The following is a 27,910-nucleotide window of genomic DNA, read 5'->3' on the forward strand; positions in this document are numbered from 1 at the left end:
AGAAAGTTTCACATTGTGAAAAACTGTTTGGGGCTAGGCGCAATGTAAACCAGAGATATGCTAGGAGTGTCCCATTGATGCGTGGCATCGTCTGGCGTTAGCTGGTGTGAATATATACTAAAGTGCTGCTCTTAGTGGTGCCAGAATTAACAGGTACATTGTTTCTCTAGCAGCTTTGACTTATCGTAATCGAAGGCGTTGCCTTCGAAACCTATAATACAAAGTATAAAGATACGAAATGAATGTAGAATGGTTGGACAAAGCGACACGACTAAAACAAAATATTTACCCGGTAGTCTACCAGAATTTTGTACAGCTAGCAAAAAGCGTTGGCTCTTAATTTGGACAAAAATTTGGTTTATCAACGGAGTTGATAATGTAAATTGACCACCGTACAGAGATTCTAAAAGCTGACGTTTCGAGCGTTAGCGTTGTATACTACTTCCCCACCGACGCAGCACCACAGTTTCTTTAGAAACTACCCCTTCATTCATTCTTAATTTGGACGTGTAACTGAAGAGGGAACTAACTATTTTTCGATTAGTGTCTACTAGTACTGGCTAGAAATTTGAATATGAAGGGGGGCGAAGAAATGTCATATCTTACGTTTGTCACTTATGTAGCCCTTAGTGTTAATTGCGAACCCGCTAATTACACACTTTTGTGACATTATGGGAGTTTTTAATCTGGATACTCCTTTTGGATACTAATTTGGTCTTCACGAGCCCTGTGGTATTCTTAATTGTGAGAGAACTTCTTTTATTGGGCTAGAACTTAAAGACCTGCTTATTGTAATCATCATCATCATTGCCAGTGCCACTGTCGCCTTTGTCATTTTCATTGTCAATGTCAATGTCAATGTCACTTTCTTTATCAATGCTACTGCCACTGTCACTGTCAATGTCACTGTCACATTCCCTGTCAATGTCACTCGCTTTCACTGACACTGTCGCTGTCAGAGACGCTGTTTCTGTCAATGTCAATGTCATCATCAGTCACTGTCACTGCTATTGTCACTGTCAATGTAACTGTCATGTTCACCGTTAATGTAACTCACTGTCACTGTCATTGTCATTGTCATTGTCAATGTCAATGTCACTGTCACATTCACTGTCAATGTCACTCACTTTCTCTGATGCTGTCCCTGTCAGTGACGATACCACTGTCAGTGTCACTCACTGTCACTGCTATTGTCACTGTCAATGTTAACTGTCATGTTCACTGTTAATGTCTCTCACTGTCACTATCAATGTCAATTGTCACTGTCACCGTCAATGTCACTCACTGTCGCTGTCACTACCATTATCAATCACTATCACTGTCATTTTAAGTGTCAATGTCAATTTCAATGTCATTGTGAACGTCACTGTCACTGTCGTTCTCAAAGTCTTTCTCGTTACCATCTCCAACACGATCAGTCAAAGAGCTGGTCAAGTCAATAAATTTATACAAGTGGAAAGTTTTATTGCCACCAAGGTATATTTACCATCACTTGAAGCTTCTACTCCCTTTTCCGCTTGTTCGTTAAGCTCTTTTATTTTTTTGTTCACGAAGCCATTCCCAATCTCTAGTGCAACGTCAGCGGCCTTGAAGAATTTCTTAAGCGTCGGTGTATCCATGTAAGGTCGCACTAGATTACTTGGTATGCTAAAAATTAGCTTCTGAGATAGAGTGAAAAACTCGTGATTGGCGCGAATGTATTTCAAGGCTTCTTTTGGCGGTTGATCGTTGTACAGCCCCAAGCGAGAATCAAATGCCATTGTTCCGATACCTAGGTAAATACAAAAATTTTTTTTATTCCGGACCAATGCAAAAAAAAACATGCAGATAAGGTGATTTTTTTCTTTTTCTCCCAAACGTCATAAAGTGTGCCGTCAGCCGTTAAGGCTAACGTAAAGTTACTATTTGGAACAATTCTTTGGTTTTGGTGTACGTAAAGGCTAACCTCGTTTCCAGGGAGGAAGGAAGAGGACCCTGGAAGCGAGGTCGCGAGAAGACAAAGACGGCGACCATTTAGGTGTGCCAAACTAAAGGCCCTTGCAAATGTCTTCAACATTTGCTTCGACATCCGTTCGATTGTTTTGAACGATGATGAACGATGTTGACTGCCGGGGTGGCCAAACGTTTTCAACACTTCATCGACGTTGGATTCAACAAAGCTTCACGACAGGCCAAACGGTTTCAAAATCGCTGTTGAACAAAATCGAAAGCCGGGATGTTGAAGCAAACGCTGAAGGCGTTTTCCCTGGCCTTAAATCTTGCGGTAGCTGAGCTCTACTCTTGTCCAGGTGATCTGGTGGCGTAATGTGGAGGACTGGGAAGAAAAATTTTAACGCCGTATCCCACAACCGCGCTCTGCCTTAGGTGTTGCTTTCAAACTCCCTGCAGTATTTCCATCACCAAAACCAAGAGAAAATGAGGGGACAGAGAAAGTGGCTCCCGGTCCAGCCCTTGGGATATGTCATGTCCACGAAAGTTATTTTTAGACGAGCGGAAGCCTTCCGAGACGTCCGCATGCAGGCCAACCTCGGTCCGATGTTTGAAAGAAAATATATATTCATCAACCTTTCACGTGCGCCATCATTTTCTCTTTTCACTAAGAACCTGAGAGCGAGGCAAGACTGCATACGGACGTCTCAGAAGACAGACTCCCGCTAGAACAAAGACTTCCGCTCGTCTAAAAGTAATTTTCGTGGACATAACAGATCCCGGCCAACGCCTTGAGCCTCCTTTTCTGTCCCCTCATTTTCTCTTGCCAAAACTCAACAGATCATTCCGTGTCTACCACATTTCCTGTTACTGAATGAACATTCAAGTGGACCCGACGAGATCTAACCTCGCCTCTGCCATGTTGAATTCGAAAATAAGGCCGCGCGCGTTTGTGGGATACGGCGTTAAAATTTTTCTCCCCAGTCCTCCGAATTACATCACCAGATCACCTGGGTGCAAACGTCTTCTTTTGTTTTGGTTTAAAATGTTGACCTCCCAACAAGTGCGTTAAACCAAGAATTGGTGTGCAGTTAGGATCAAAAGTTATTTAGTTTGTAATCATGGCAACTGTTTTTGCATGTTTACTCGAGGACAAGGGTTAGGCTAACACACATGCGACCGTACCTGAGTACACTTTAACTGAGCTTTTTTGTCTGACCTCAGAGGTGCATAACTACAACCTCAGAGGCAGCAAGTTGAAGGTCTCCTGCGGGTTTTGTGGAAGAAGAGAACGTGGCTAATTTCGATCTCGACCCCAGAGCTCTTTTCTTGACTGAGGGAGAGAAGAGCTCTGGGGAACCCTGAAGCAAAGTGTCGTCTTATTGGTTTTCGTGAACAACAATCCAAAGCCTCTCTAATTGGTGCATTCATGTTAGCACAAGGAGTGCGCAGGGGCCGTAAGGTTCAAATAGCCAATTTTTCGCCATAAGAACCCTACAGCGCATGATCTGCTGCATAGAGTTTCCCAGGGCCTTGGATTGATCCGAGGTTCTGGTGACGAGAATGGGCTAATTTGAATTGGGGAAAAGTGTAACAATGACAAAATATATTAGGGAACAAGGACACATAAACCATTTTAGGGATCAAAAAGCCTAGAACAAGTTTGAAATTAATTTCAGCAACAAGGGAACACGAGGAAATTTCACGGGCTTTCAGATTTTTAAACTTGCGTTTTGCATGCATGATAAACTGCGTTTACACGCTGAAATTTTAAGCTATTGAGTCAATGACATCACTTTTCCCTAGATCCAACCCTCTGAGATCCAGTCAGTCAGTTTTGAACGTGAGTAATGGCGGACCGTGAAATCCAAAACTTATACTCAAAGTAAACAACTTTTGGATAAACATATGAGCTCAAAAGAGACAAGAGACACCAATAACAATACAGAAAGGTATGACTTTTTGTGGACGAACAAAAGAACCCAATGAGAGATCTTTTGCTTTCGTCCACCAACATGGCGGCGATGACGTCACGTGAAAACCTCCCGTACTTATCATAATCAGTTTATTCGGTCCTTTCGTAGTTAAAACTAAATTACAGATGGGTCAGCAACTTCAAATTACACAGCAACTCCTAATATAAATCTAAATATAACTATCACTTACTCTCTGTGGCAAATTTCGACATTTCTCCTTCCAAGTCTTGAATGCAATCATCTGGTCCGCAAGCTTCCTTCAGCTTAACAAATCTTGAAACAGCATCGTCGGCAACAGCGTTGAAGTTATCAAGATTTTCTTCTACAGTCTTTGGGCGCATCACTTTGGGAGAAATTATTTGTCTTAACCTGTGCCACTCTTCTCCATCCCTAAAATTAAAGACAAAAGGTTTTTTTTTCGCAATCTGCAATTACCCAGATCCTGCATTTTACATTTACCGATTCGGCAGACGTTCAGTAGAAAATAGGGAGTTCAAGGGGTTGGAACTTAACTACAGAAAGGCAATGGTTGCTAAGGAGGTTTTTCAGTCGAAGAGCCCTTGCTCTTCGACTGAAAACAGTCGACTTCGACAGTCGAAGAGCCAAAAAACTTGCATGGATGGTTCTGTGAAGTAACTTTTTCAACGGAAATCTGACATCACTTCAATCAGAATGCGAATGCGAAACTAGTGTCAGTCCTCTTCCGTGCGTTTCAGTGAAAAACATGTAAAAAGTCAAAGGAAACGAAAGGAAGAGGCACGTTTTTTTTTTTTTTTCACAGGATGGGAACCGTCCCATCATTTTTCGTAAACTGTAGCATGGAATTTCTATTTCGACAAAAAATGGAACCGATATTTTGAAAAGTGTATCAAAGGAGGGCCTTATGACGTCATAATTGTTTTTTTTTTTTTTGGTTTTTCTTTTAGAAATAACTTATTTTAAAAATCCACGCTATAGATTTTGTGTTAGACTGTTCTCGTGCTGTTGCGTTAAAAAATTGTGAAAAATTTGGTCACGTGATTTCTCAAATATGGCTGTGAGTCGAACCAGACAAACAAATGTTAAATAGATATGAATAGATATATGTTGTGCTGCGTCGGTGGGGAAGTAAATATACACTTGGCAGAAAATGGTAACTGTAGAGCATAGTTAATGCATAGAGATGGTTATGAAACTCGACAAGTCTTTTTGTTTCGTGTTTTTGTCTGGATTTTTGGCCTTGACGGTGCACAAAACACACCTTCTCTCAATTAAATCTTTCGATTAAATTATACGCACCTACTTTGCGAACCCGTGCGAAGCGAAAACAAAAGATTGTGCACTGTCACGGTCAATTCAACATCGATTGCGACAACATTGTTCTCGCTTTTGAAGGTTCTCAGGTTTCATAACCAGTCTCTCGATTGACTGTGTGTAGAATTAAAGAGACTCGAGAAATGATTATTTGAAGGGGTCCATAGCAACAGTTAGGTAGTTAAGAGTCAACCCCCTTTAAAAACGATTATGGCCACGGCAGAGAAATAATTGTGCTGCTCGTGCATCACGCATATTTTAGAACATATTTTTGCTGTACTTTGCATAACAACGACGCGAAATTACCAAATTTGAGATTGTGATACGGGAGGTCGTGAGTTCAATTCCGGCCGGACCAACACTTAGGGTCTTAAAATAACTGAGGAGAAAGTGCTGCCTTTGTAATTACATCCGCAAATGGTTAGACTTTCAAGTCTTCTCGGATAAGGACTGCAAACCGTAGGCCTCGTCTCTCAAGTATCTTCTATGGTTATAACCTTCCTGTGGGACGTTAAAGAACGCACATTGGCTAATCGAGAAGAGTAGGGGATGAAATTCCCGGTGTTGTGGCTGTCCTTTGTGAGTATATGGGTGGGTGGGTATAGCAGGTCCACATCAGCTGAACAGCTGCGAAAACTTCAACCTGCTTAAACAAATAAATACAAACAAACAAACCAGTGCATACTCTCAGGACTGATTTTTCACTTAAACTCCCAGGCCAGGATAAGCCGCGGCTTGAGAAAGCCGTGAACGTAGATTGTGTTCTACTTAGACGGGGTGTTCGCATCTTATGTAAGCCGCGGCCAGATTATGCCGCGGTTCGTTTTCTCTCGTATAAACGGCCCTTTTTTCTTTGCCATATAAGCCTCTCGCTTCGGCAATTAACTGTGCAAACCTTAATATTAGTTTCGTTTCTTGCGTTAAATAAACGGTGATAATAAACAAAAAACATGAAGCAGGGGATTTTCGCACTTGCGCTGTTCCCCAGGGGCAATAACAAATCCAGATGCTTGATTCAAAATTCCGATCAGATTTCGTGACATAAAGCTTACGACAATAAGCCATTGTAGGCACTTACCTCAAAATTAATCCAGCAATTCCATTTCTTCTTTTGCCATACGAAATCCAAAAATCCGGCGTCAGTCTTCGAGGATACTTCCCTTGAGCTCGAAAAACTTTCTCAGTATCATTCGGATCGATGATATGGATCATTGTGTGACCGCTAAAACTTTCCTTATAAATAGGGCCATATTTTGCGAAGAGAGATTTGCTGAGCTTGTGCCCCTTCGCAAAGCCTTCAGATTTGCGATAAAATTCCACGAAGGACCTAAAACCTCTTGCAGGACCCGGGATGTCTTCGAATGAGCGCACTTGGGAAGCGTCGACTTCTGCAATATCTGGGTTCTTAACACAGAAAGCTTCGCTTTCCTCGAGCGGTTTCGGTTGCGTTGTTTGTGGTCGCCAGAAAACTGGCAAGGCCTGGCATCGTCGAGTTTCTTGAAGAATATTCTTACGAATTGTAGCAAGGAACATCTTGGAACTGAAGATTTCGCTAGCGTGGTTACAGAGTCGGAATTCCTTGTTTAGGTCGTTGATCGTTTGGGAGTCAAGAGTCATGCCCAGAGGGCGTGCCGCAGCCATGCGAGGCACTCAAAAGTCACGCAATTTGAATACAACAACACGATGAATCTCCGGACTTGTATTTTGTGCTTTTAAAGAACTCTTTCGAGGGCATATTTTGCCAGTAATATCTGGTGGACTCATTAATTATGGGAAAGAACATTGCGTATTGGAAAACGCAATGTCTTTGGGCTTGAAGTGGCAGAGGCCTTTGTGTCAAAATCATTACCATATGCAAATTGCTGATAAGTTGGCCAAACCGGGGGTGCACCGGGTACTAAGTACCCATCGTAGATTTCTCACATTATATTTTCCTTGAAAATAACGTTACCATGGCAACGATATTATGCATTTCTTAGAGCCTTAAATTGAGCATATGTTGTCTTTTATGAAGAAACGGGACAGTAAAATTTTCCCACTCAGCGTTACCGGATAATGTTAGAAATACTCTCTAAAATATTTAAAATTCAGCAAAATGTATCTTTTTTTCGGAGAAAAACAGTTTTTTTGAATGTGTCTAAACTTTTTTTTTTTTCACCTGCAGAATTTTTTTTAAATTTGAAAGACAAACGTTTTAAATTAATCTAAGCTAACATACAAAAAATAAAAAAAAATCACCGTCTGGAAGCAGAGATATAAACGAATAAAGTTGCAAAATCAGGAAAAATAAGGGGTTACAAAATCAGCAATTACGCATGCGTCATCCGCTCGTTCGAGTCCGCGCGCGAGTGGAGCTACAGACCAACACAAACAGATTGAAGTGACCATTAAACCGTTCGTGTACAATTTTTCCCTTTTTTGTGAATAGGAGATGTCTATTTATATTCCTTATATATAGGAATTACGAGAAAGTTGAGCGAAATTAGCGGTATTTGTTTATTTCTGGTATATTTTATAAGATCTATTTTATCCTTGTATATTTTTTATGTTTAATATTTGGATTTATAATTTTTTTTCTTTTGTTATTTTGTACTTGGAATAGCTGGGTGGTTTGTCTGAGTATGGGGTCTTTTACGGACTATTCTTATGGCATTTTGTTTGCGCAGTAATTGGATTTACTCAAACCTTAACCTAACGCTAACCCTAATATAACACTAACATTATTGTTGGAAATAGGTCTCAAATGCTTAGACTTGGATATAAAATTTGGGCGTACACACAAGTGAGTGCTAGTTGTTACGAAACCTGTTCCAAACCTTGTGCTGTCTGCAAGAAAAAAAAACCGCATCTTTGATTTGTCTTTAATTTTAGGGATGGAGAAGAGTGGCACAGGTTAAGACAAATTATTTCTCCCAAAGTGATGCGCCCAAAGACTGTAGAAGAAAATCTTGATAACTTCAACGCTGTTGCCGACGATGCTGTTTCAAGATTTGTGAAGCTGAAGGAAGCTTGCGGACCAGATGGATTACATTCCAGACTTGGAAGGAGAGTTGTCGAGATTTACCACAGAGAGTAAGTGATAGTTACATTTAGATTTATATTAGACGTTGTTTGTAATTTGAAATTGCTGACCCATCTGTAGTTTTAACTACGAAAGGAGTGAATAAACTGATTATTATAAGTACGAAATGTTATCACGTGACGTCATCGCCGCCATGTTGGACGAAAAAAAGGATCCCGTGACGTCATCGCCGCCATGTTCGTGGACCAAAAACATAAGATCTCTCATTGGGTTACTGGTGTCGTCCACCAAAAGTTACCTTTCTGTAAACGTTATTGGTGTCACTAAAGTTTGGTTGGAAACGTCCTGTACTGTACAAAAATTTTTTACCTATCCCGTTTTTTAACTTCTCGTTGAAATATCTATAGTGTCTGGAGTGTAGTACTTAAAGTGGTACGATGATAAAAAAAATCACGTCCTTTTTTTTCTTCAGATTTTTGAAAGTGTGTTTGCTTAACACCTGCCTGGAAAATTTTGAGCTTTGATTTTTATCCAAAGGTTGTTTACTTTGAGTATAAGTTTTGGATTTCACGGTCCGCCATTACTCACGTTCAAAACTGACCGACTGGATTCTCAGAGGGTTGGATCTAGGGAAACGTGACGTCATTCACTCAATAGCTTAAAATTTCAGCGTGTAAATGCAGTTTATTATTGTTTGTCAGCTTAAAACAAAGAATGGAAAATTTGTCAGTCATTATCATTATTGTTATTAAGCACGAACGAGACCAAAGGACCCATGCAATGCAAAGTGCCGCCCAAGCAGAAAATTTAGTGAAAAAGGCTAAAAAGTACACAATAATGTCAGCATATATGAATATCAAAAAGAACAATTTAGTGTGCGCTACGAAAGATGGAATGCCTTTGATCTCACAAAAGACCAAGTGCACGGGCTTGCCACGTCCAATGTGTTCGCAAAATGCTTGTCAGAGTTGTTTCAAAAAGTTTTAAAAAACTTTGATACTGGAAAGGCTAATCTTAGGCACAGAGTTACAAGTACAATTCCATAGGTGACAATGTATTGAGATAAGAAGCGAGAAATTTTCCATTGTCCAAAAAATCTACAACGAGAGGCTCTACAGTAAGACCAACACAAAAATCAGCTGTTGCAAGGTTACTCAGCAAGAGTTTGGACGGCGGATTTAGCGAAGACTCGCTGCAAAGAGCGACTATGATCAGAGTATTTCTAAGAAATGCCGTAATGGATAGAAAAGTGTTAAAAATTGAGATAAATGTCAACTGGCCGTGTATTCCAGCAGGTTAAATTGGTAAGCCATATAGTTGTTGAAACGTCGTATAAATGTGATCTGCTTTTCGTCTTCAGAAACGTTTGCTGTAGCCATTAATCTGCCGCAGCGATATGACTATCTGAAGTGTTGGCGCGACTTTAACTTCAAAGCTGAAATGCCTCAATCAAAATTCATGTTTTTTATTTATTACAAGTGACATCCATGAACAATAGATTTTCGTAAAACTGAATTTAACTAGGCTGGCAGATTTTTTTACTACCAATGACTGACTTTTCTTCCACAGTTTAGGTGTAGTAGCAATTTTGTTTCATGATGAATACCGCGAATAAGGGCAAAAATATACATTAATTTTATAGTCAAGGAATTACTTGATTGCAACATGTGCAAGCTAGCATTATCCATTTCAGGAAATCTTTCTTCCATTCAGAAAACTTCCTGTTAACCTTATAAGTAATTTATTCCTAAACTTAAATTAAACCTGTCATATTTTGAAAGACGACCTTTTACTGCATGAACAAATAGTGCTGATTGACAACTTATATCACGTCATGATATCGCGTGTACTTAACGTTATCGATATTAATTCCCGATGTCTGTAAGAACAAAAGCTCCTCTACGGGAAAATTGAAGATCATATCCAACTTTTTTTTACTCTTTTACTGTCCACACTTTTTACCCTTTTACTGAAGGGAGCATTTCTGTAAAGCGAACTGTGTCACGCGTTCTCAGTTCAACAGAAGGGGACTGAAGAAAAAAAAAACGCCTGATACGAGTCACCTGCTCGTAGCCCAGAATCTGGACACTTTTTCGGATTGGTCGTAACATAAAAGAGTTTACCATCACGCCTTTGTGATTGGTTAAGCGATTGAATATCTAACTTCCGGTGCAATTTTAAACACGGCGACTGGCGGTTCCAAATAGATATACGTATTTATTAAAACTGGATCATTGGATAATGCAATTCAAGAGTTTTGATTGGCTAAGCAATCATGGGTTATGAGCCATTATCCATGATCTACAAACACGGAAAGCATACGCGAGAGTTTTTGGGCCTTTTTATTTTTGTTGTAGTCTTGTTTGCTATATTTTGGGGGCGTTTTTATAAAACAATTATTCCACTCGCGCTTGTTGATTATAGCCAACTCGGCGCTACGCGCCGTTGGCTATCTATCATCTCTTATCCAACGCGCGCTCATGGAATAATTGTTAAATATGAAGCGAATTTTCAGCCCGGAGACCGTAATCTTTAGCAGCTATATCTTCGTCTCTTCAGGATTTTATTAACAATTGAATACATCCGGAAGATAATCTGCTAAAATGAGGTTTTAACCATAATTCTGATGTTATTGGGTAAGAGCGTCATTTACCAATTGAAATTGATTCCGAAAGTGTCAAAAAAATAATGCGCAGTTGTCACAGTTGTGGGGAGTCCCCAGGAGTATATCTTCAGCTCAAAACAAGTATTATCACTCAGTAGCCAAGTTCCACGTTTCATAACTTATGTTTTAACTTGAGAACCCGAATCTAACATATTAATAAGGAAAAGGTACTTTTCCTGCATTTCTCCGGACTGTCAATAATTTCTGAATTCGACATCAGGTGGTAAAATTTTACTACAGAAATTTCCATCTTTGTGATACGGTTTTGGTATCACCATAACATGTATAAACGTATCGAACTTTAAAGCTCCCGCTTTGGTTATACCCAGTGAAGTTGATCGCGCAATGAGGGATTGGTGACGAGTGACGTCACTTCAACTGGTCGTGTATTCCAGCGGTTAAGATCTGTGAGCAGTAGAGTTGTGTAAAAATCGTAACCATGTTTTGCTTTTGTCGTCAGAAACATTTGCTGTTGCCATTCAGCCCTGCAGCCATAAGTTAACTACAGGATGGAAAGCCTTGATCAAATTAAAACTTATGCTTAACTTTTTTTTTCTTTTTTTTTCCTTCATTTGTTTTCTTCATTTGTCGAATTATTCTTTTTTTTTATTTTTTTTAATTTATTTACTTTTATTTTAGTTTACATTACACTTAAATACCAAGATACATATAAAAGAAAAAGAAAACAAACACAACTTATAATCTGACATACCAGCCAGAACATTTGTCAAATACGCCATATATGAACTAGCAGCTTAGACAAACAAGAGATGGAGCTGGTTTGACTGCCAAAGACTTGCCTTTTTTAACTCGGGATTAGGAGTACTTTATTTTTTCTTGTTTGATAGTAAAAATTGAAAAAGGGACAAAAATAGGAGTAAGTGATCCATCTTATTAGCGCGCACGAAATAATTTATTCCCCAACACAAAGAAAACTGACAAGTTTGAAAGACGATGTTTAAGCAAGCAAACAATAATTGTGGCTAAAATATTTCAAAAAGAGAGCAGGTTGAAGATAGTTTTTATGCTACCGAGTAAATCTGGTGAGCCGTAGAGTTGTTCAAACGGAGTAAAATAGTTCTGCTTTTTGTCTTTACAAAACTTTTGCTGTAGTCATTACTCTGCGATAGCAACACGATACCGTGGAAGCGTGAGTTTAACAACAAGCTGAAAAGATATGATCAAAATTCACGCTTTTTAATTTGTCAAACATCCCATCACTGAGCTATCGACTTCAGTGGAAGTACAATTTAAGTTGCTGAGCAGCTGGTTTTACCAGCAAAGAATGATTTTTTTCACACACTTACATGTAGGAGTTTTTAAACACACAATATTATCCAGCTATTGGGCTAGAAACTAGTATTTTCAATTTCAGAAAATATTTTTTAAATTCTGGAAACTTCTGGCTGTCCGTTGTAGGTGATGTATTCTCAACACAAAGTAGACATGTCATGTTTTGAATGACAAACCTTATGTGGACAAATGGAAATGGCGACTGATGCCATGAAAACATTTCACAACAGAGAAGTTTGTATCGTACGATATGTTACCTTTCTGAATCCAAACACCACAAAGATCTCTCGGATTTCTGCTTGGGTACTGCTTATCCTAACTCCATCATGTTTAAATAATGCAGTCCACCCGAGGTAGAATTGGCATTTATTCAGTTTTTCGTTTCGCTATTGAAGATTACAAAGAAATGTTAATAAAGTACAACTTCAGTTTTGATTTACAACCGTTGTTACTCCACCAAAAAATGAAATTTCATTAACATACAAGCAACTTGAACTAAACTGAGTATAACTCTTAGTTTAAACTACAGCTATTGGAGAATAATCGTATTTGTTAACCATCGTTTTTTTTTTTCGCGATAGGCTAAGGATGATATATTTCCATATGAGCTTACACGATTAACAACAAAGAAGTTGTCTGATTGTGTCCTTCACTGCTTGCCTCACTTCTTCTATCTTCCAGCTGTAAAGAATCGGGTTTAATGAGGAGTTTAAGAACACTAAAGTAAATGTATAACTCCAAGCAAGAGCAACAGATGAAGACGGCTCCGAATGAATGATCAAAGTTAATGGTATTACTTGTGGTAGATAACAAACGACTAAGGTAAATTGCAACCACAGTGCAGAGAAAACTGCCTTCCTGTATCTGGCTATGTTCAATTGATTGGTTTGGTTCAGTTGTTGAACTTGGTCTTGTACTTGGTGTTGATGATGACGAAGGTTGACGAAAATCTTCGCGTAACAGAAGATCGAGGTTAGTAAACATAGTGAAACAACTATATTGGTGTACCGTGAGGTTATTATGGGATTCGAATAAAACCTCATTGATGAAGAGACAATGGACACAACCCAACATGTAATTACGACAAGGTTGATTCGCTTCAAAGTTACAACTTGTCTGTATTTCAGACGCAACAACAAGGCGAGAAGTCTGTCCACACTTATCGCAGTAACTGTCAACAGAGACGCCCCACACAAAATGGTGGTTGTAACAAAAACTGGGTCCAGTAAGTAGAGACAAATATTCCAATGTTCCTGCAATTTAGTCACCAATAAAGTAACATAGAGTGGCTCCGAAATAAGACCAACGCAAAGATCAGTTGTTGCAAGGTTTCCTAGCAACACTTTGGAAGGCGTATGAAGTGACGACTCCTTGCGGAGAGCAATTAGAATCAAAGTGTTCCCAAGAAATGCAGAAATGGATAGAAAAGCGTTTAAAGCTGAGATAAATATCAACTGGTCGTGTACTTCACTACTTAAATCTGACGAGCAAAAAAATTGTCCAAAAGTCGTAGAATTGTTCTGCTTTTCGTGTCGAGAAACGTTTGTTGTAGCCATTACTCCGTGGCTAAATGCATCTGTTCGTGTTGGCGTGACGTCACAAGCTCAAATGTCTTGATCAAACTTTGTGCTTTTTAATTTAGTATACATGCCATCCACGAGGTATCAATAGACCATATATTCGTATTCTCAGTATTGGACCGGAACTAGCTTGCAATGAAGGCTAATGTGGGGGAACCTTTTCAAATGCAAAAACGTTTTAATACATATCCCACATTATTAAATTCTCAACCTGGGATAATGCAATTCTCGTGCTCTGATTGGTTCACTCAATCTCGGTTATCAGCTCATATACCTTGGTTTGACCTTGTATGGTAAATGATTGATTTAGGTGTTGCCAAGTTAAACGTTTTTTCGTCGGAAGGCGAAATTTCTCTCTGAAGAAAGCAAAAAAAAAGTATTTCTGGACAGCTGGGTTAAATTCCGAAGTTTAGAAGTACGCGAAAAGGTAAGAAATGTTTTTGTGACGAGCCTGCGTCTGTCTGACCACAAGGTGTTACACGACATCGCATCGGTTCTCATCAAGTTTTTTTGATTTCGCTCGGATTTGCTCGCTTTTTTCGCTCGTATTTCGTACTTTCTAACCTTTTGGAGTTTAAAGGAATTTAATAAAACAATTATTCCATTCGCGCTTGTTGGATATGAGACTGGTTATAGCCAACCCGGCGCTACGCGCCTCGTTGGCTATTTACCATCTCATATCCAACGCGCGCTCATGGAATAATTGTTAATTAGCTTCCATTGCAAGCTAGTTCCATTTCAATATTCAATATTGAGAATACGAATATGGTATATTTGCATGGAAAATAAAGCAATTTAATCAGCCGAGCTGATGTTTTTCTTCTCTAAAGGTTTACTTCCGAATTCATTTAATGACATGTTTACACTGGCTAATTATATTCATCCTTATAATACTAGGTACTCATCTAATTGCAATTTTTATATTCCATTAGTTCGAACTAATATACGAAAATTTTCAATCCGCTTCCAAGGCCCTAAATTTTTCAATTCTCTTGACAGTCAAATTAAGTCATCTGGATCTACCGCCGCTCAGTTTTGCTAAAAACCTTAAAAGATTTCTTCTTTATTGTTAGTAGCATCAAATTCTTCGAGGTATTTACGCTTTTGTATTTTTGTGGATAAATGTGTGTGTGCACTCTTTCGTCTTCTTAATAATATATTGTATTACGTCCCAGTGCTATCTTAAACTTAATTTCCTAGTCTAATTTGAGGAATCCCATAGCTCCATAAGCTCTTATAGTTTCTTTATGGGCTTCCTCGCCTTTTTTACAATTTGTTGTATTTTCGTTAATAAATGGGATACATTATATGTAATCATGGCAAATAAATAAAACCTTGAAACCCTAAAGACTGACTTCTGTCCACAATTTATGATTATTAACGATTTTATGTCTTATGATAAATATCGAAAAAGGAACAAAATACAAATTTATAATCAACTGTGCTATTGGGCTCTCAGTTTCCATTTTTCTTTAATGCATGAAATTTTTTTCTTAATACGGGAAACTCTCTGTTATTCTTATAAGTAATTTATTCTTCAACCCAAAGCAGATATCACGAACATTTCAAAACAGAACAGTTTGCTCAAAGATGTCCGATACAACTAAAAACATGTTCGATCTAAAAGATGTTCCATAAAAGATAAGAGAGCGGAAATGATTTCGCAAAACAGGAAGTGATGTCATGAAATGTCCTTTCCCGTGCGCGGGAAGCTTGGCATTCTGGAGAACAAGATGGCAGAACAGCAAAGAAGTTCCAGCAGTTCCGGATCCCATTGCTTGGTTTGCACGTAACGTCACAAAAAAGTAAAATACAAAACTAAAGAGCCTTTTGAGTTTTTATCTCGATCAGCTTGCCACAAGAGGTTTAAAAGTACATCTCGTGTTTGCATGTTTTCAGTTCGGTGCTGTGCTTCGTTTCGAAAATAGAGCAGTTTAAATTTCAGAGTTTTTCACAGTGCGTGACATGTTGACGACTTTCGAAAAACATGCCAGTTGCATAAAACCTCGATTTCCCTCGTGTTTTTGTGACCTAAACCGCCAATATACTAGGAGACATGTCTATACAAATGTTTTGCTAGCTCATTATACAGCAGAAAGTGTTAAAGACAGCCAAACTAAATTTTAGATGGGATTCGCTCTGACGAAGGGCTAACGCTCGAAACGTCAGCTTTTAGAATCTCTGTACGGTGGCCAATTTACATTATCAACTCCGTTGATAAAACCAAATTTTGTATACTAATTCCCCACCGACGCAGCACCACAGTTTCTTTAGAAATTACCCCTTCATAAATTCCAGATGTTTCTACAGGTTTCCGGCCGCCATGTTGGTGTACTTCAGCAGTACTACACCAACACGGCACCTCCATATTAAACTCTACAAATTTGAGTAATACATTTTGCCGAATAACTCAAGTACGAAATATCGCACAATCCTGAGACTCAGTGGCCCCCGTTGGTTTTTAGGCCTAGGGTTAGCCAAATTGAGGGATTTGGATTACTTTCAAAAATGTAAAACAATGACCTGCAACGAGTGACTTGTGGAGTGTGACCTGTGGTTTAGACCCGCCGCAAAAACAAAGAGTTGTTCCAAATAGCAAGTTTACGTTACCCTGAGCGGGACACTTTGCGACGTTTGGAAGAAAAAGGGAAAAAAATCACATTATCTGCGTGTTTCTTTTTGTTTTTTTTTGTTTTTGCATTTCTTGCATTGTCCGGAATAAAAACTCTTTTATATTTACCTCGGTATCGGAACAATGGCATTTGATTCTCGCTTGGGGATGTACAACGATCAACCGCCAAAAGAAGCCTTGAAATACATTCGTACCATTCACGACTTCTTTACCCTAACTCAGAAGATAATGTTTAGCATACCAAGTAATCTAATGCGACCTTACATGGATACACCGATGATCAAGAAATTCTTTAAGGTTGCTGACGTTTCCCAAGAGATTGGGAATGGCTTCGTGAACAAAAAAAAAGAGCTTAACGAACAAGTGGAAAAGGGAATCGAAGCTTCAAGTGATGGTAAATATACCTTGACGGTAATAAAACTTTCCACTTGTATAAATTCATTGACTTTACCACCTCTTTGATTGATCGTGTTGGAGATGGCAACGAATAATACTTTGAGAACGACAGTAACAGTGACAATGACGTTCACAGTGACATTGACATTAATTAACATTGACAATGGCACTGACAGTGACAGTGATCGAGACAATTGACATTGACGGTGACAGTGACAATTGGCATTGACGGTGACAGTGACAATTGACATTGACGGTGGCAGTGACAATTGACATTGATAGTGACAGTGATAATTGACATTGACGGTGGCAGTGACAATTGACATTGATAGTGACAGTGACAATTGACATTGACAGTGATAGTGACAATTGACAGTAACAGTAAGAGACATTAACAGGGAACATGACAGTTAACAATGACAGTGACAATAGCGGTGACAGTGAGTGACACAGACAGTGGCAGCGTCGCTGACAGGGACAGCATCAGTGAAAGTCAGTGACACTGACAGTGAGTAACATTAATAGTGACAATAGCAGTGACAGTGATTGACATTGACATTGACAGTAACAGCGTCTCTGACAGCGACAGTGTCGATGAAAGTGAGTGACATTAACAGTGAACGTGACAGTGACATTGACAATGACAGTGACATTGACAGTGACAGTAATAATGACAATGACAGTGGCAATGACAGTGACAGTGACAGTGACAGTGACAGTGATAGTGACATTGACCTTGACAATGACAATGACAGTGACAGTGAGTTACATTGACAGCGACGGTGGCATTGGCAGTGACAACGACTGTGACAATGAAAGTGAAAGTGACATTAACAATGACAATGACAAAGGCGACAAGGATAGTGGCAATGATTATGGTGATCATTGCTGATAAGCGGGGGCCGGTTGCTCGAAGCCTGGTTAGCGCGAACCGTTGGTTAACAGATGTCAAAACCTATTGATAGTTTACATCTGACGTCACGTCGGCCATGTTGATGTACAGAACAATGCAGCAAAATGTCTTTTGGGAAGTTGACTCTTTTTTATGCAAAACTTGTGGGGCTATTTTCAATTGTTTTGTACACCAAAATGGCCGTCTCATCACGTGGATGCAAACCAAGAATAGGTTTCCATTGTATTTAACGCTGGTTAGCGCTAACCATGCTTCGAGCAACCCGGGTCAGTAGGGGCCCGTTTCTCGAAAGTCCCGAAACCATTTCGGGCCCGATAAGCCATTTGTGAACTTGCCAACCGCTTGTTTTAACATGTTTTCAAGGTAACAAAAAGAAAAATAACTGTGAAGTTTGACGAATTAGACCCTCCTCGTTCTTGAGATACAAAAGGGAATTGTGATACCCGAAAATGGCCCGTAAAGTTTCGGAACTTTCGAGAAACAGCCCCCAGATCTTCAAGTTCTAGCCCAATAAAAGAACTTCTCTCACAATATAAGAATCCCGCATGTCTCGTGAGGACAAAATTAGTATCCGAGAGGAGTGTCCAAATTACAAAAATCCTGTAATGTACCTGTTAATTCTGGCACTTCTAAGAGCAGCACTGTAGAATATATTAAAACCAGCTAAGCCCAGACGATGCCACGCATCAATGGGACACACCTAGTCTATCTCTGTTTTAAAATGCACCTAGCCCCAAACAATATTTCACAATGTGAAACTTTCTTCGAACAGTTCAAAAGTCGTCTTGGTGCCAAGCCAGATGGCAGTACACTGCGGATTTAACTCAAACACAGAGAGAAAACTTGAATTGGTTCTGGTGCCTTTGTAAATAGTTTTCAATCGAGAAGGCGAATTTTAGTTTCCTAGCATTTTACAAATATATCATTACCAATTCCTGTAGAAGCTCTTAATTTGAAAATGAAGGTGTAGCTGATTATTGTAAGAAATTATTATTATTGTTATTATTATTAGTAGTATTAGTATTATTGTTATTATTATTATTATTATTATTATTAGTAGTAGTAGTAGTAGTAGTAGTAGTAGTAGTAGTAGTTTCTTTAGAAATGCTTAATTGTCTTTTTCCCATTTTTAAATTATTCACATATTGTAAACAGTTTTCTATCGTGAAGATATAATTTAGTTTTTAAAATTTTAACTAATTTAAGTAGTAGTAGTAGTAGTAGTAGTAGTAGTAGTAGTAGTAGTAGTAGTAGTAATAGTAGTAGTAGTAGTAGTAGTAGTAGTAGTAGTAGTAGTAGTAGTAGTAGTAGTAGTAGTATTAGTAGTCGTAGGAGTAGTAGTAGTAGTAGTAGTAGTAGTAGTAGTAGTATGGTAAAATAATTCAGTGTATATGTCAATATCATTGCAGGCACAGCCTGTGGACTAGAATATAAATTGTATATATGTACACCTTGTATTAGTTAATATAAATCTAATTATTTATTTATTTATGTTTTGCGTCTCCAGTGGTCCCAGTGTTGGCATACTTACAAGCAAACGAAGAACTTACACAGGAGGACGCCTCGGTATAACAAACGACTTACAGTGTAATTTATGTAAAAGAATCTTGATCTAAGGAAACCCTGACGTAACAGACTACACAGTTTTCAAGTCCTTCACAAGCTCGTAAAGTCGAGTTTCTCCTTTACAATGGATCGATGATTTGTCACACAGAAAGCCTTCCCGATTGCTGCATCACAATAATATGAAATAAATGATTCACTGTAGGAGAAATGCCAGCTGTAGGTGTTAGATGTTGTGAGGGAATGAATGTGGGAGAAGAGAGTGTTTAACAGGCCTTTTGCAACTAACGATCACATGGTACAAAATCCGCCATGCTGGAGGGCAAGCAAAGGCAAGTCAAGCTTGACTGGTTCAGATCTCTTTGTTTTAATGTCCCAGTGGGAGAATAATAATGAGCTTGCCCTCTACCATGGCGGATTTTGTACCATGTGATCGTTAGTTGCAAAAGGCCTATTGTCGCGGGTCAAAAAGGATTCCTTTTATTGAAAAAATTGATCTCTTATTATCATAACCCTATCCTTAACCCAAACTCCAATCCTAACCAAGAGCGAAAAATCTGCTGCTATCCGACTGGACTTTCTTGGACCCGCGTTACGCGCCCTTTAGATATTTAGTGGGGAACGAGCAGTGCGAAAAGCCTCTTTCAAAACGTGGTAATAAAGAAGACGCTGAAGAGGAAAAGAGGGGAGGGGAGATTCAAATAGAATATAAAGCCAGGTTGATTCATAAGTGCATGCGCAGTGTGATCAACCTCTGACCAAGCGACATGTAAAAGTGGGGCAACGGATAAACGAATTCAATTATGTTAATTTCTTAAAACAAATGTGTAACGTGGTGGTGATATTATCAATACGTGATTTTTGTTTCTGACTCAACATACGCACAAGTGCCACTAAATTGATGAACAAGGTATGTTTTAAACATTTGCCAGTAGGTAAGGCCGCTAAAAATCTAGGGTTTGCTTTAGCCACTTTCGAATGCACGGATTTGCCAGAAATGGTACAATTTTTTTTTAAACCAAACAATGAATTTAGGGGAAACTGATGCCTTTTATTTCGTTCGTGTACTTTCTGCAGACAATCGTTGTTACTGACCTTTACTCCGCTTGCCATAGCGAGAATATCTTCAAAGACCCATCAGAGTTTAGACCAGAACGATGGATGAGGGAAAATAAAGATGAACAACACGCGTTCGCAAACTTGCAGTTTGGATACGGAGTGCGCATGTGCGTGGGTGAGAAGATACGTTCTTTATTCATTAATCCGTACTGTCATCAACAACAAAAGTTTTATTTGAACCTAAAAGAAAGTGATAATTAATGGGTTGCCATATGGCAATTCCAGTGGCAGAAAACGAGTTGAATTTCTCCGTTTTCTCTTTTTTTTTTTTTCCTGTCGGGAAAAGTCTATGCTGTCAATCTCCTGCTAAGTAGTGTCTTTGTGCGTAGAGTCTTCTGCGCATATTTTTGGTAGGTTTCAGGGGGTAGTAGAAATGCGCAGATTTACCAGGTGGACACAGCAGAATATTTAATTAACCTGCAATGGCGTCGAAGTCATTGTAACGCGAATGGCTTTTGGTGGATCTTTAAACAAAATATACTCTTATGGAGCTCGGAGGGTGTATAGTGCAGGTTGCAGGTTGGGGTTGCAGGTCATTGTTTTACCATAGCTGAAACAACCCAAACCTTTACCAATGCTAACGTTAGTCCTAAAAAATAATGTTTAAGCCTACGGTTAGCATTTTTGTAAATCACACGGTGGAACGATAAGGAGTTTCTATTTACATAAGAAAAGCAGTGAGTTTGTATCAAAGCAATTGAAAGTCAACTCCAGCCTCGCTTTTATTCAAAGGCCTAGTAACTGAGCACAGAACTGTAAGTAGCACACAAACAGCGGTGACAAACATCAGATATAAAAGTGTCATTTGACGTTTCGTATGCTTCTGCATACATATTCAGAGTGACGGTTGATACAAAATTGGAGTTTAAATATACAGGATCGCTAACTTAATAACTATTAACTATTAAATTCAAAATTCGTTAATAATTCATAATTTTGATAGCCAATAAAAGATGGCTAAATTCGTCACACGCACGAGTTTTGATACCCAATGAAAACACAGATTAAAACCACACGTGTTCTGGATCACAACCAAATCCAACACAAGGACAATAGTACGCTTCCCACTCGACAAACCTAATCAGTCAGTACTTTAAAGCGTTACGTTGGCATCCATATTTGCCAAATCTCTATAGACGGCGCCACCCGGACCAAACTTGCCTATTTATCTGCCATTCGCGATATTTTTAATCGCTTGTTTGCTTTTTTAAGCTTTTGAGTTAGGGATACTCTCTTCTAACAACTTTGATTTTTCTTCCTAGTTTTTGGAAAACGAAACCGGCGTACGCTATTCACACCAAAACACTCTGCCATCTTCACTCTAATGGCTTCCAACAATCAACAACGAATTTCGCATATTTTAATTACATTAATTATATAATCTCATGGGAAATTAAATCACTGTAACAATACTCCCCAAATTACTAAAGAAGTGTGAATACTTTTAGAAGCCATATCAAAAACTCGTGTTTCGTGTTTCATCAGGGCTTCCAAACACCTCGAAACAATAAAAGCACTCTACGGCGTCGTGCTTTCATCTGTTTCTCGGTGTTTGGAACCCCTCATGAAACATTCACACTCGTTTTTTTTGTTTTGCGTAACGCACATATTTTTGACAAAAAGTTGGGACTTTGTAATATAATGTCGTAGAATGTAATATGATAGCCATCAAGCTATAACGGCCGTAGCCACACATCTAGCCGAGCGCGTGGGGAGGTTATAGAAAGGCGAACATTATTTGGAATTTATCCGCCAAAAATCGCTGTGTGGTCCCGGAGTGGAGTTGATGTGATAGGAAATTTACCTGGCCTTAAGGCTGTGTTGTTTTTATGGCGATTCGGTCCGTTGCTTTTTGATGCGAGAGCAATTTGTGGGAATCTTTCTTCTCTTAATGGAACTAACGACATCGTAAAAATTCGTAAGCCACAAACCCGTCTAAAACAGACACAGTTTGCACTCCGATTGCACAGAAAAGACGAGGATAACTGTACGTAGAGGTAAGTGAAGTTTATTTCTACATTTACAGCTTATTTTCGCATTTATAAGCTCAAAGTTAATTTTCCCATACAAAGTCTATAAATCGTGTACCGAGCTTGGGCTGCCTGTGTTTTATCTTGTTCACGTTGTACGGCGAACTATCCTGTAACTGGGTAGGTACGAACGGTTTTAATGTTAACGTAGAAAAATAAATATGGTTCGTTGTATGCTTGCGCTGTCGTCAAAACCTTAGGTTTGGTGCTTTCACGTTGTTGTTTTGTTGAGTACGGCAAAAAAATGCATGGAAATGCGTGCCGCTCGTGAACCACTATTATTTTTCCTTTTTCACCAATAATATTCTTGCTATGTGGCGTTGTCGTTGCCGTAGGCGTCGTCAATAGGGAGCTTCAGCACGCGCGTTTTTGAGACGCGGACGGCAACCGGAAGAGAACATTTCGCGTGGGAGGACAGTGGCGTCTCCCACATTTTTCTATTAATCATCTCTAATGGAGAAACGATACTTAGCAATGTAAATGTGGTTGTGTGAAGACAAGTTAAAAGGGACAACAGCTCACTTCCGGTTGTCGACCGCGTCCCAAAAACGCGCGTGCCTTAATAAGGGCCCACAGACGTATTTTTCCCGCGTTGCTAGGAAAGTGAAATTTACTTCCGGTGACTGACGTCATCATATCATGAGATGACAAGAAAAGCCACTCACAAGCAAAAATCACCGCACTTAGTGTTGTTTCCATCCAAGGTTTTTCCTCGCTCTTCCTCGCGCTCGTTCTCAGATCAACTGCGCATGCGTAAACAAACTGACTTCCGGTTTGAGAAAAAGCTAAATTTCCAGCCGTCTTTAAATTATGGCTCGTTTCACCCCCAAATACAGAGTATAGCTAAGTTTTGATTTTTTCAAATCATCTTTTTTGAAAATGTTATGGGCATTTCAGTATCTTTTATCTCTTCAAAAGAACATTTTTCAAAATAAAAAGAAAAACATGCTTGGCTGGATGCAAAAACGAATACAAATTATCAAACCACTGATTAAATACACAAATAGCGTAGCACGTAGACAAATTTAGAGTTTTCTTTTATTGGTCACGTGACCATGGGCGTGACATGATGACGTCATATTTAGGGTCTTTGGAAACTGACCAGAATAATGCCAAATTCTCTCAAATTACTTAACCGTTACATCCTTAGCAACGCACCCCAAAAAATACGTCAGTGGGCAGGCTCGAAAGGGTTTTCAGCTGAGAGCGCGCGAGTAAGCCACACACGCAATTTGTAAGGTGCTTGCGTCAGCTCATGATTCAAATGGGTCTATTTATTTATTTACTTATTACAATTTAATGGCAACTTACAAAATACAAAAACAAAAAAAACAAAAAAAACAAAAAAAGCCATAAGTATAGTCCGTAAAAGAGTCAAAGACCCCATACTCAGACAGACCACCCAGCTATTAAAAAGTACAAAATAACAAAAGAAAAAAAAATTATAAATCCAAATATTAAACATAAAAAATATACAAGGATAAAATAGATCTACTAAAATATACGAGAAATAAACAAATGCCGCTAATTTCGCTCAACTTTCGCGTAATTCCTATATATAAGGAATATAAATAGACATCTCCTATTCACAAAAACGAAAAAATTCTACACAAACGGTTTAATGGTCACTTCAATCTGTTTGTGTTGGCCTGTGGCTCCACTCGCGCGCGGACTCGAATGAGCGGGTGACGCATGCGTAATTGCTGATTTTGTAACCCCCTAATTTTTCCTGATTTTGCAACTTTATTAGTTTATATCGCTGCTTCTGGACGGTGAACTTTTTCATTTTTTGCATGTTAGCTTAGATTAATTTAAAACGTCTGTCTTTCAAATTTAAAAAACATTCTGTTGGTGAAAAAAAGAACTGTTTTTTCCGAAAAACTGCCCGATAGATTTTGCTGAATTTTAAATATTTTAGAGAGTATTTATAACATTATCTGGTAACGCTGAATGGGAAAATTTTACTGTCCCGTTTCTTCAAAAAAGACAACATATGTTCAATTTAAGGCTCAAAGAAACGCATAATATGGTTGCCATGGTAACGTTATTTTCAAGGAAAATATAATGTGAGAAATCCACGATGGGTACTTAATACCCTGGCCAAATTTCGCTTTTAATATGATTACCCCAACTGTATCTAAGGACATAATATGTTTATTTGTTTGAAAACAGGAGAAACAATTTCGAGCCTCCGTAAGCTCCCTATTGGCGGACTAGGGAGCCTAAGAAACATGCCATTCTGCCTGTTACGTTCCTATATTTTGAAGCCGTAAGCAAATTAATGTTTTTATTACATCCATTAAGAAATCACTGGTGATCCTTGCAATCTGATTGGCTTCCCAAATCGCACTATTTTTTGCTCTAAATCGCACCAGTTCCCCAGCCAATGAGAAAGGAACACCAAAACAAAACAACCAATCAGATTTCGAGGCAAATCGGTCAGAGGTAATGGACCGATAGATAGATAGATAGATAGATAGATAGATAGATAGATAGATAGATAGATAGATAGATAGATAAAACATGTACGTAAAACTTTCTCATTTATGTGGCAACTAGTTCGCCCCAGAGGGGTTAAATGTTAATCCCGGTTTGCCCAACTTATCAGCAATTTGCATATGGCAATGATTTTGACACAAAGCCCTACAACTGGCCCTATGCCACTTCAAGCTCAAAGACATTGCGTTTTCCAATACGCAATCTTTTTTCCCATAATTAATGAGCCTGTCAGATATTACTGGCAAAATATGCCCTCAAAAGACTTCTTTAAAAGCACAAAATACAAGTCCGGAGATTCATCTGTTGTTGTATTCAAATTGCGTGACTTTTGAGAGCCTCGCATGTCTGCGGTGTGCCTTCTGGACGTGACTCTTGACTCCCAACCGACCTAAATAAGGAATTCCGACACTGTAACCACGCTATAGCGAAATATTAAGTTCCAAGATGTTCCTTGCTACAATTCGTAAGAATATTCTTCAAGAAACTCGACGATGCCAGGCCTTGCCAGTTTTCTGGCGACCACAAACAACGCAACCGAAGCCGCTCGAGGAAAGCGAAGCTTTCTGTGTTAAGAACCCAGATATAGCAGAAGTCGGCGCTTCCCAAGTGCGCTCATTCGAAGACATCCCGGGTCCTGCAAGAGGTTTTAGGTCCTTCGTGGAATTTTATCGCAAATCTGAAGGCTTTGCGAAGAGACACAAGCTCAGCAAATCTCTCTTCGCAAAATATGGCCCTATTTATAAGGAAAGTTTTAGCGGTCCCACAATGATCCATATCATCGATCCGAATGACACTGAGAAAGTTTTTCGAGCTCAAGGGAAGTATCCTCAAAGATTGATGCCGGATTTTTGGATTTCGCATCGCGAAGAAAAAATGGAAGTGTTGGATTAGGTGTGACGTACGTGGCTACGATGGCTTATTGTCGTGAGCTTTATGTCACGAAATTTGATCAGAATTTTGAATCAGGAAGCAAGCATTCATTAATTGCATGCTCGGATTAATGCCTCTAGGAAGGACGAAGAAGCATCGGGATTTGTTATTGCCCCAGGGGAACAGCGCAAGTGCTAAAGTTCCCTGCTTCACGTTTATTGTTTATTATTAAATTTTCAACCTCGGATAATGCATTTTGCGTGCTCTGATTGGTTTACTCAATCTCGGTTATCAGCTCATATACCTTGGTTTGACCTTATATGGTAAATGATTGCGTTAAGCGTTGCTAAACTAAAAATGTTTTCGCCGGAATGCGAAAAAACTTTTTTGTGGAAAGTTTGGATCAATTCCGACGTTTAGAAGTACGCGAAAAGGCAAGGAATGTTTTTGTGATGAGCCTGCGTCTGTCTGACAACAAGGTATTACACAACATCGCATCAGTTCTCATCAAGTTTTTTTCGATTTCGCTCGGATTTGCTCGCTTTTTCCGCTCGTATTTTGTACTTCCAAATTTTTGGAGTTGAAGGAATTTAATAAAACAATTATTCCATTCGCGCTTCTTGGATATGAGACTGGTTATAGCCAACTCGGCGCTACGCGTTGGCTATTTACCATCGAAAGAAGAAGCATCGGGATTTGTTATTGCCCCAGGGGAACAGCGCAAGTGCTAAAGTTCCCTGCTTCACGTTTATTGTTTATTATCACCGTTTATTTAACGCAAGAAACGAAACTCGTGCAGATTAATAAGGTTTGCGCAGTTAATTGGATTTACTCAAACCTTAACCTAACGCTAACCCTAATATAACACTAACATTATTGTTGGAAATAGGTCTCAAATGCTTAGACTTGGATATAAAAATTGGGCGTACACAAGTGAGTGCTAGTTGTTACGAAACCTGTTCCAAACCTTGTGCTGTCTGCAAGAAAAAAACCGCATCTTTGATTTGTCTTTAATTTTAGGGATGGAGAAGAGTGGCACAGGTTAAGACAAATTATTTCTCCCAAAGTGATGCGCCCAAAGACTGTAGAAGAAAATCTTGATAACTTCAACGCTGTTGCCGACGATGCTGTTTCAAGATTTGTGAAGCTGAAGGAAGCTTGCGGACCAGATGGATTACATTCCAGACTTGGAAGGAGAGTTGTCGAGATTTACCACAGAGAGTAAGTGATAGTTACATTTAGATTTACATTAGACGTTGTTTGTAATTTGAAATTGCTGACCCATCCGTAGTTTTAACCACGAAAGGAGTGAATAAACTGATTATTATAAGTACGGGAGGTTATCACGTGACGTCATCGCCGCCATGTTGCTGGACGAAAACAAAAGATCCCTCATTGGGTTCTTTTGTTCGTCCACCAAAAGTCATACCTTTCTGTATTGTTACTGGTGTCTCTACAGTTTAGTTGAAAACGTCCCGCACCGTAAAAAAAAAAAAAGAAAAGAAACCTATGACGCTTATTTTTTTCCCGTTTTTTAACTTCTCGTTGAAATATCTATAGTGTCTGTATAGTGTCTAAAGTGGTACGATGATAAAAAAAATCGCCTCCTTTTTTTTCTTCAGATTTGAAAGTGTGTTTGCTTAACACCTGCCTGGAAAATTTTTGAGCTTTGATTTTTATCCAAAGATTGTTTACTTTGAGTATAAGTTTTGGATTTCACGGTCCGCCATTACTCACGTTCAAAACTGACCGACTGGATCTCATTGGGTTGGATCTAGGGAAAATTGACGTCATTCACTCAATAGCTTAAAATTTCAGCGTGTAAATGCAGTTTATTATTGTTTATCAGCTTAAAACAAAAGAATGGAAATTTGTCAGTCATTATCATTATTGTTATTAAGCACGAACGAGACCAAAGGACCCATGCAATGCAAAGTGCCGCCCAAGCAGAAAATTTAGTGAAAAAAGGCTAAAAAGTACACAATAATGTCAGCATATATGAATATCAAAAAGAACAATTTAGTGTGCGCTACGAAAGATGGCATGCCTTTGATCTCACAAAAGACCAAGTGCACGGGCTTGCCACGTCCAATGTTGTTCGCAAAATGCTTGTCAGAGTTTGTTTCAAAA

The 27,910-nt window shown here is 39.0% G+C and overlaps 3 protein-coding genes across 5 annotated transcripts in view; 1 reads left to right on the forward strand and 2 right to left on the reverse strand.

Moving 5' to 3' along the window:
• Positions 1-6,839, reverse strand: part of LOC138011704 (1,25-dihydroxyvitamin D(3) 24-hydroxylase, mitochondrial-like) — a 20,652-nt gene extending 13,813 nt beyond the window's left edge. Inside the window, exons 1-3 of the mRNA XM_068858838.1 lie at positions 6,277-6,839; positions 4,096-4,295; positions 1,487-1,771 (exon numbers count right to left, since the gene is read on the reverse strand). Coding sequence (XP_068714939.1) covers positions 1,487-1,771; positions 4,096-4,295; positions 6,277-6,839 — 1,048 coding nt within the window. The remainder of the gene's footprint in view (positions 1-1,486; positions 1,772-4,095; positions 4,296-6,276) is intronic.
• Positions 6,840-8,100: 1,261 nt separating this feature from the next.
• Positions 8,101-26,998, forward strand: LOC138011699 (cytochrome P450 3A19-like). Of its 3 annotated transcripts, none has more exons than XM_068858834.1 (4): positions 8,101-8,270; positions 19,207-19,265; positions 20,340-20,496; positions 26,801-26,998. In XM_068858834.1, the coding sequence occupies exons 1-4, from the start codon at positions 8,219-8,221 to the stop codon at positions 26,824-26,826; spliced, it is 294 nt and encodes a 97-aa protein (XP_068714935.1). In that variant the 5' UTR covers positions 8,101-8,218; the 3' UTR covers positions 26,827-26,998. The 3 variants fall into 3 exon arrangements, 2 of the variants coding, with proteins under 2 accessions (XP_068714935.1, XP_068714934.1); XM_068858833.1 differs by lacking the exon at positions 8,101-8,270 and adding an exon at positions 16,494-16,784; XR_011124773.1 differs by lacking the exons at positions 8,101-8,270; positions 19,207-19,265; positions 20,340-20,496 and adding an exon at positions 25,158-25,808.
• LOC138011698 (melanocyte-stimulating hormone receptor-like) lies at positions 12,470-15,039 on the reverse strand. Its single transcript, XM_068858832.1, has one exon. The coding sequence runs from the start codon at positions 13,732-13,734 to the stop codon at positions 12,796-12,798; it is 939 nt and encodes a 312-aa protein (XP_068714933.1). The 5' UTR covers positions 13,735-15,039; the 3' UTR covers positions 12,470-12,795.
• Positions 26,999-27,910: the final 912 nt, after the last annotated feature.

This window comes from Montipora foliosa, chromosome 7 (genome assembly GCF_036669935.1).
Source record: "Montipora foliosa isolate CH-2021 chromosome 7, ASM3666993v2, whole genome shotgun sequence".
Taxonomy (NCBI): Eukaryota; Metazoa; Cnidaria; class Anthozoa; order Scleractinia; family Acroporidae; genus Montipora; species Montipora foliosa.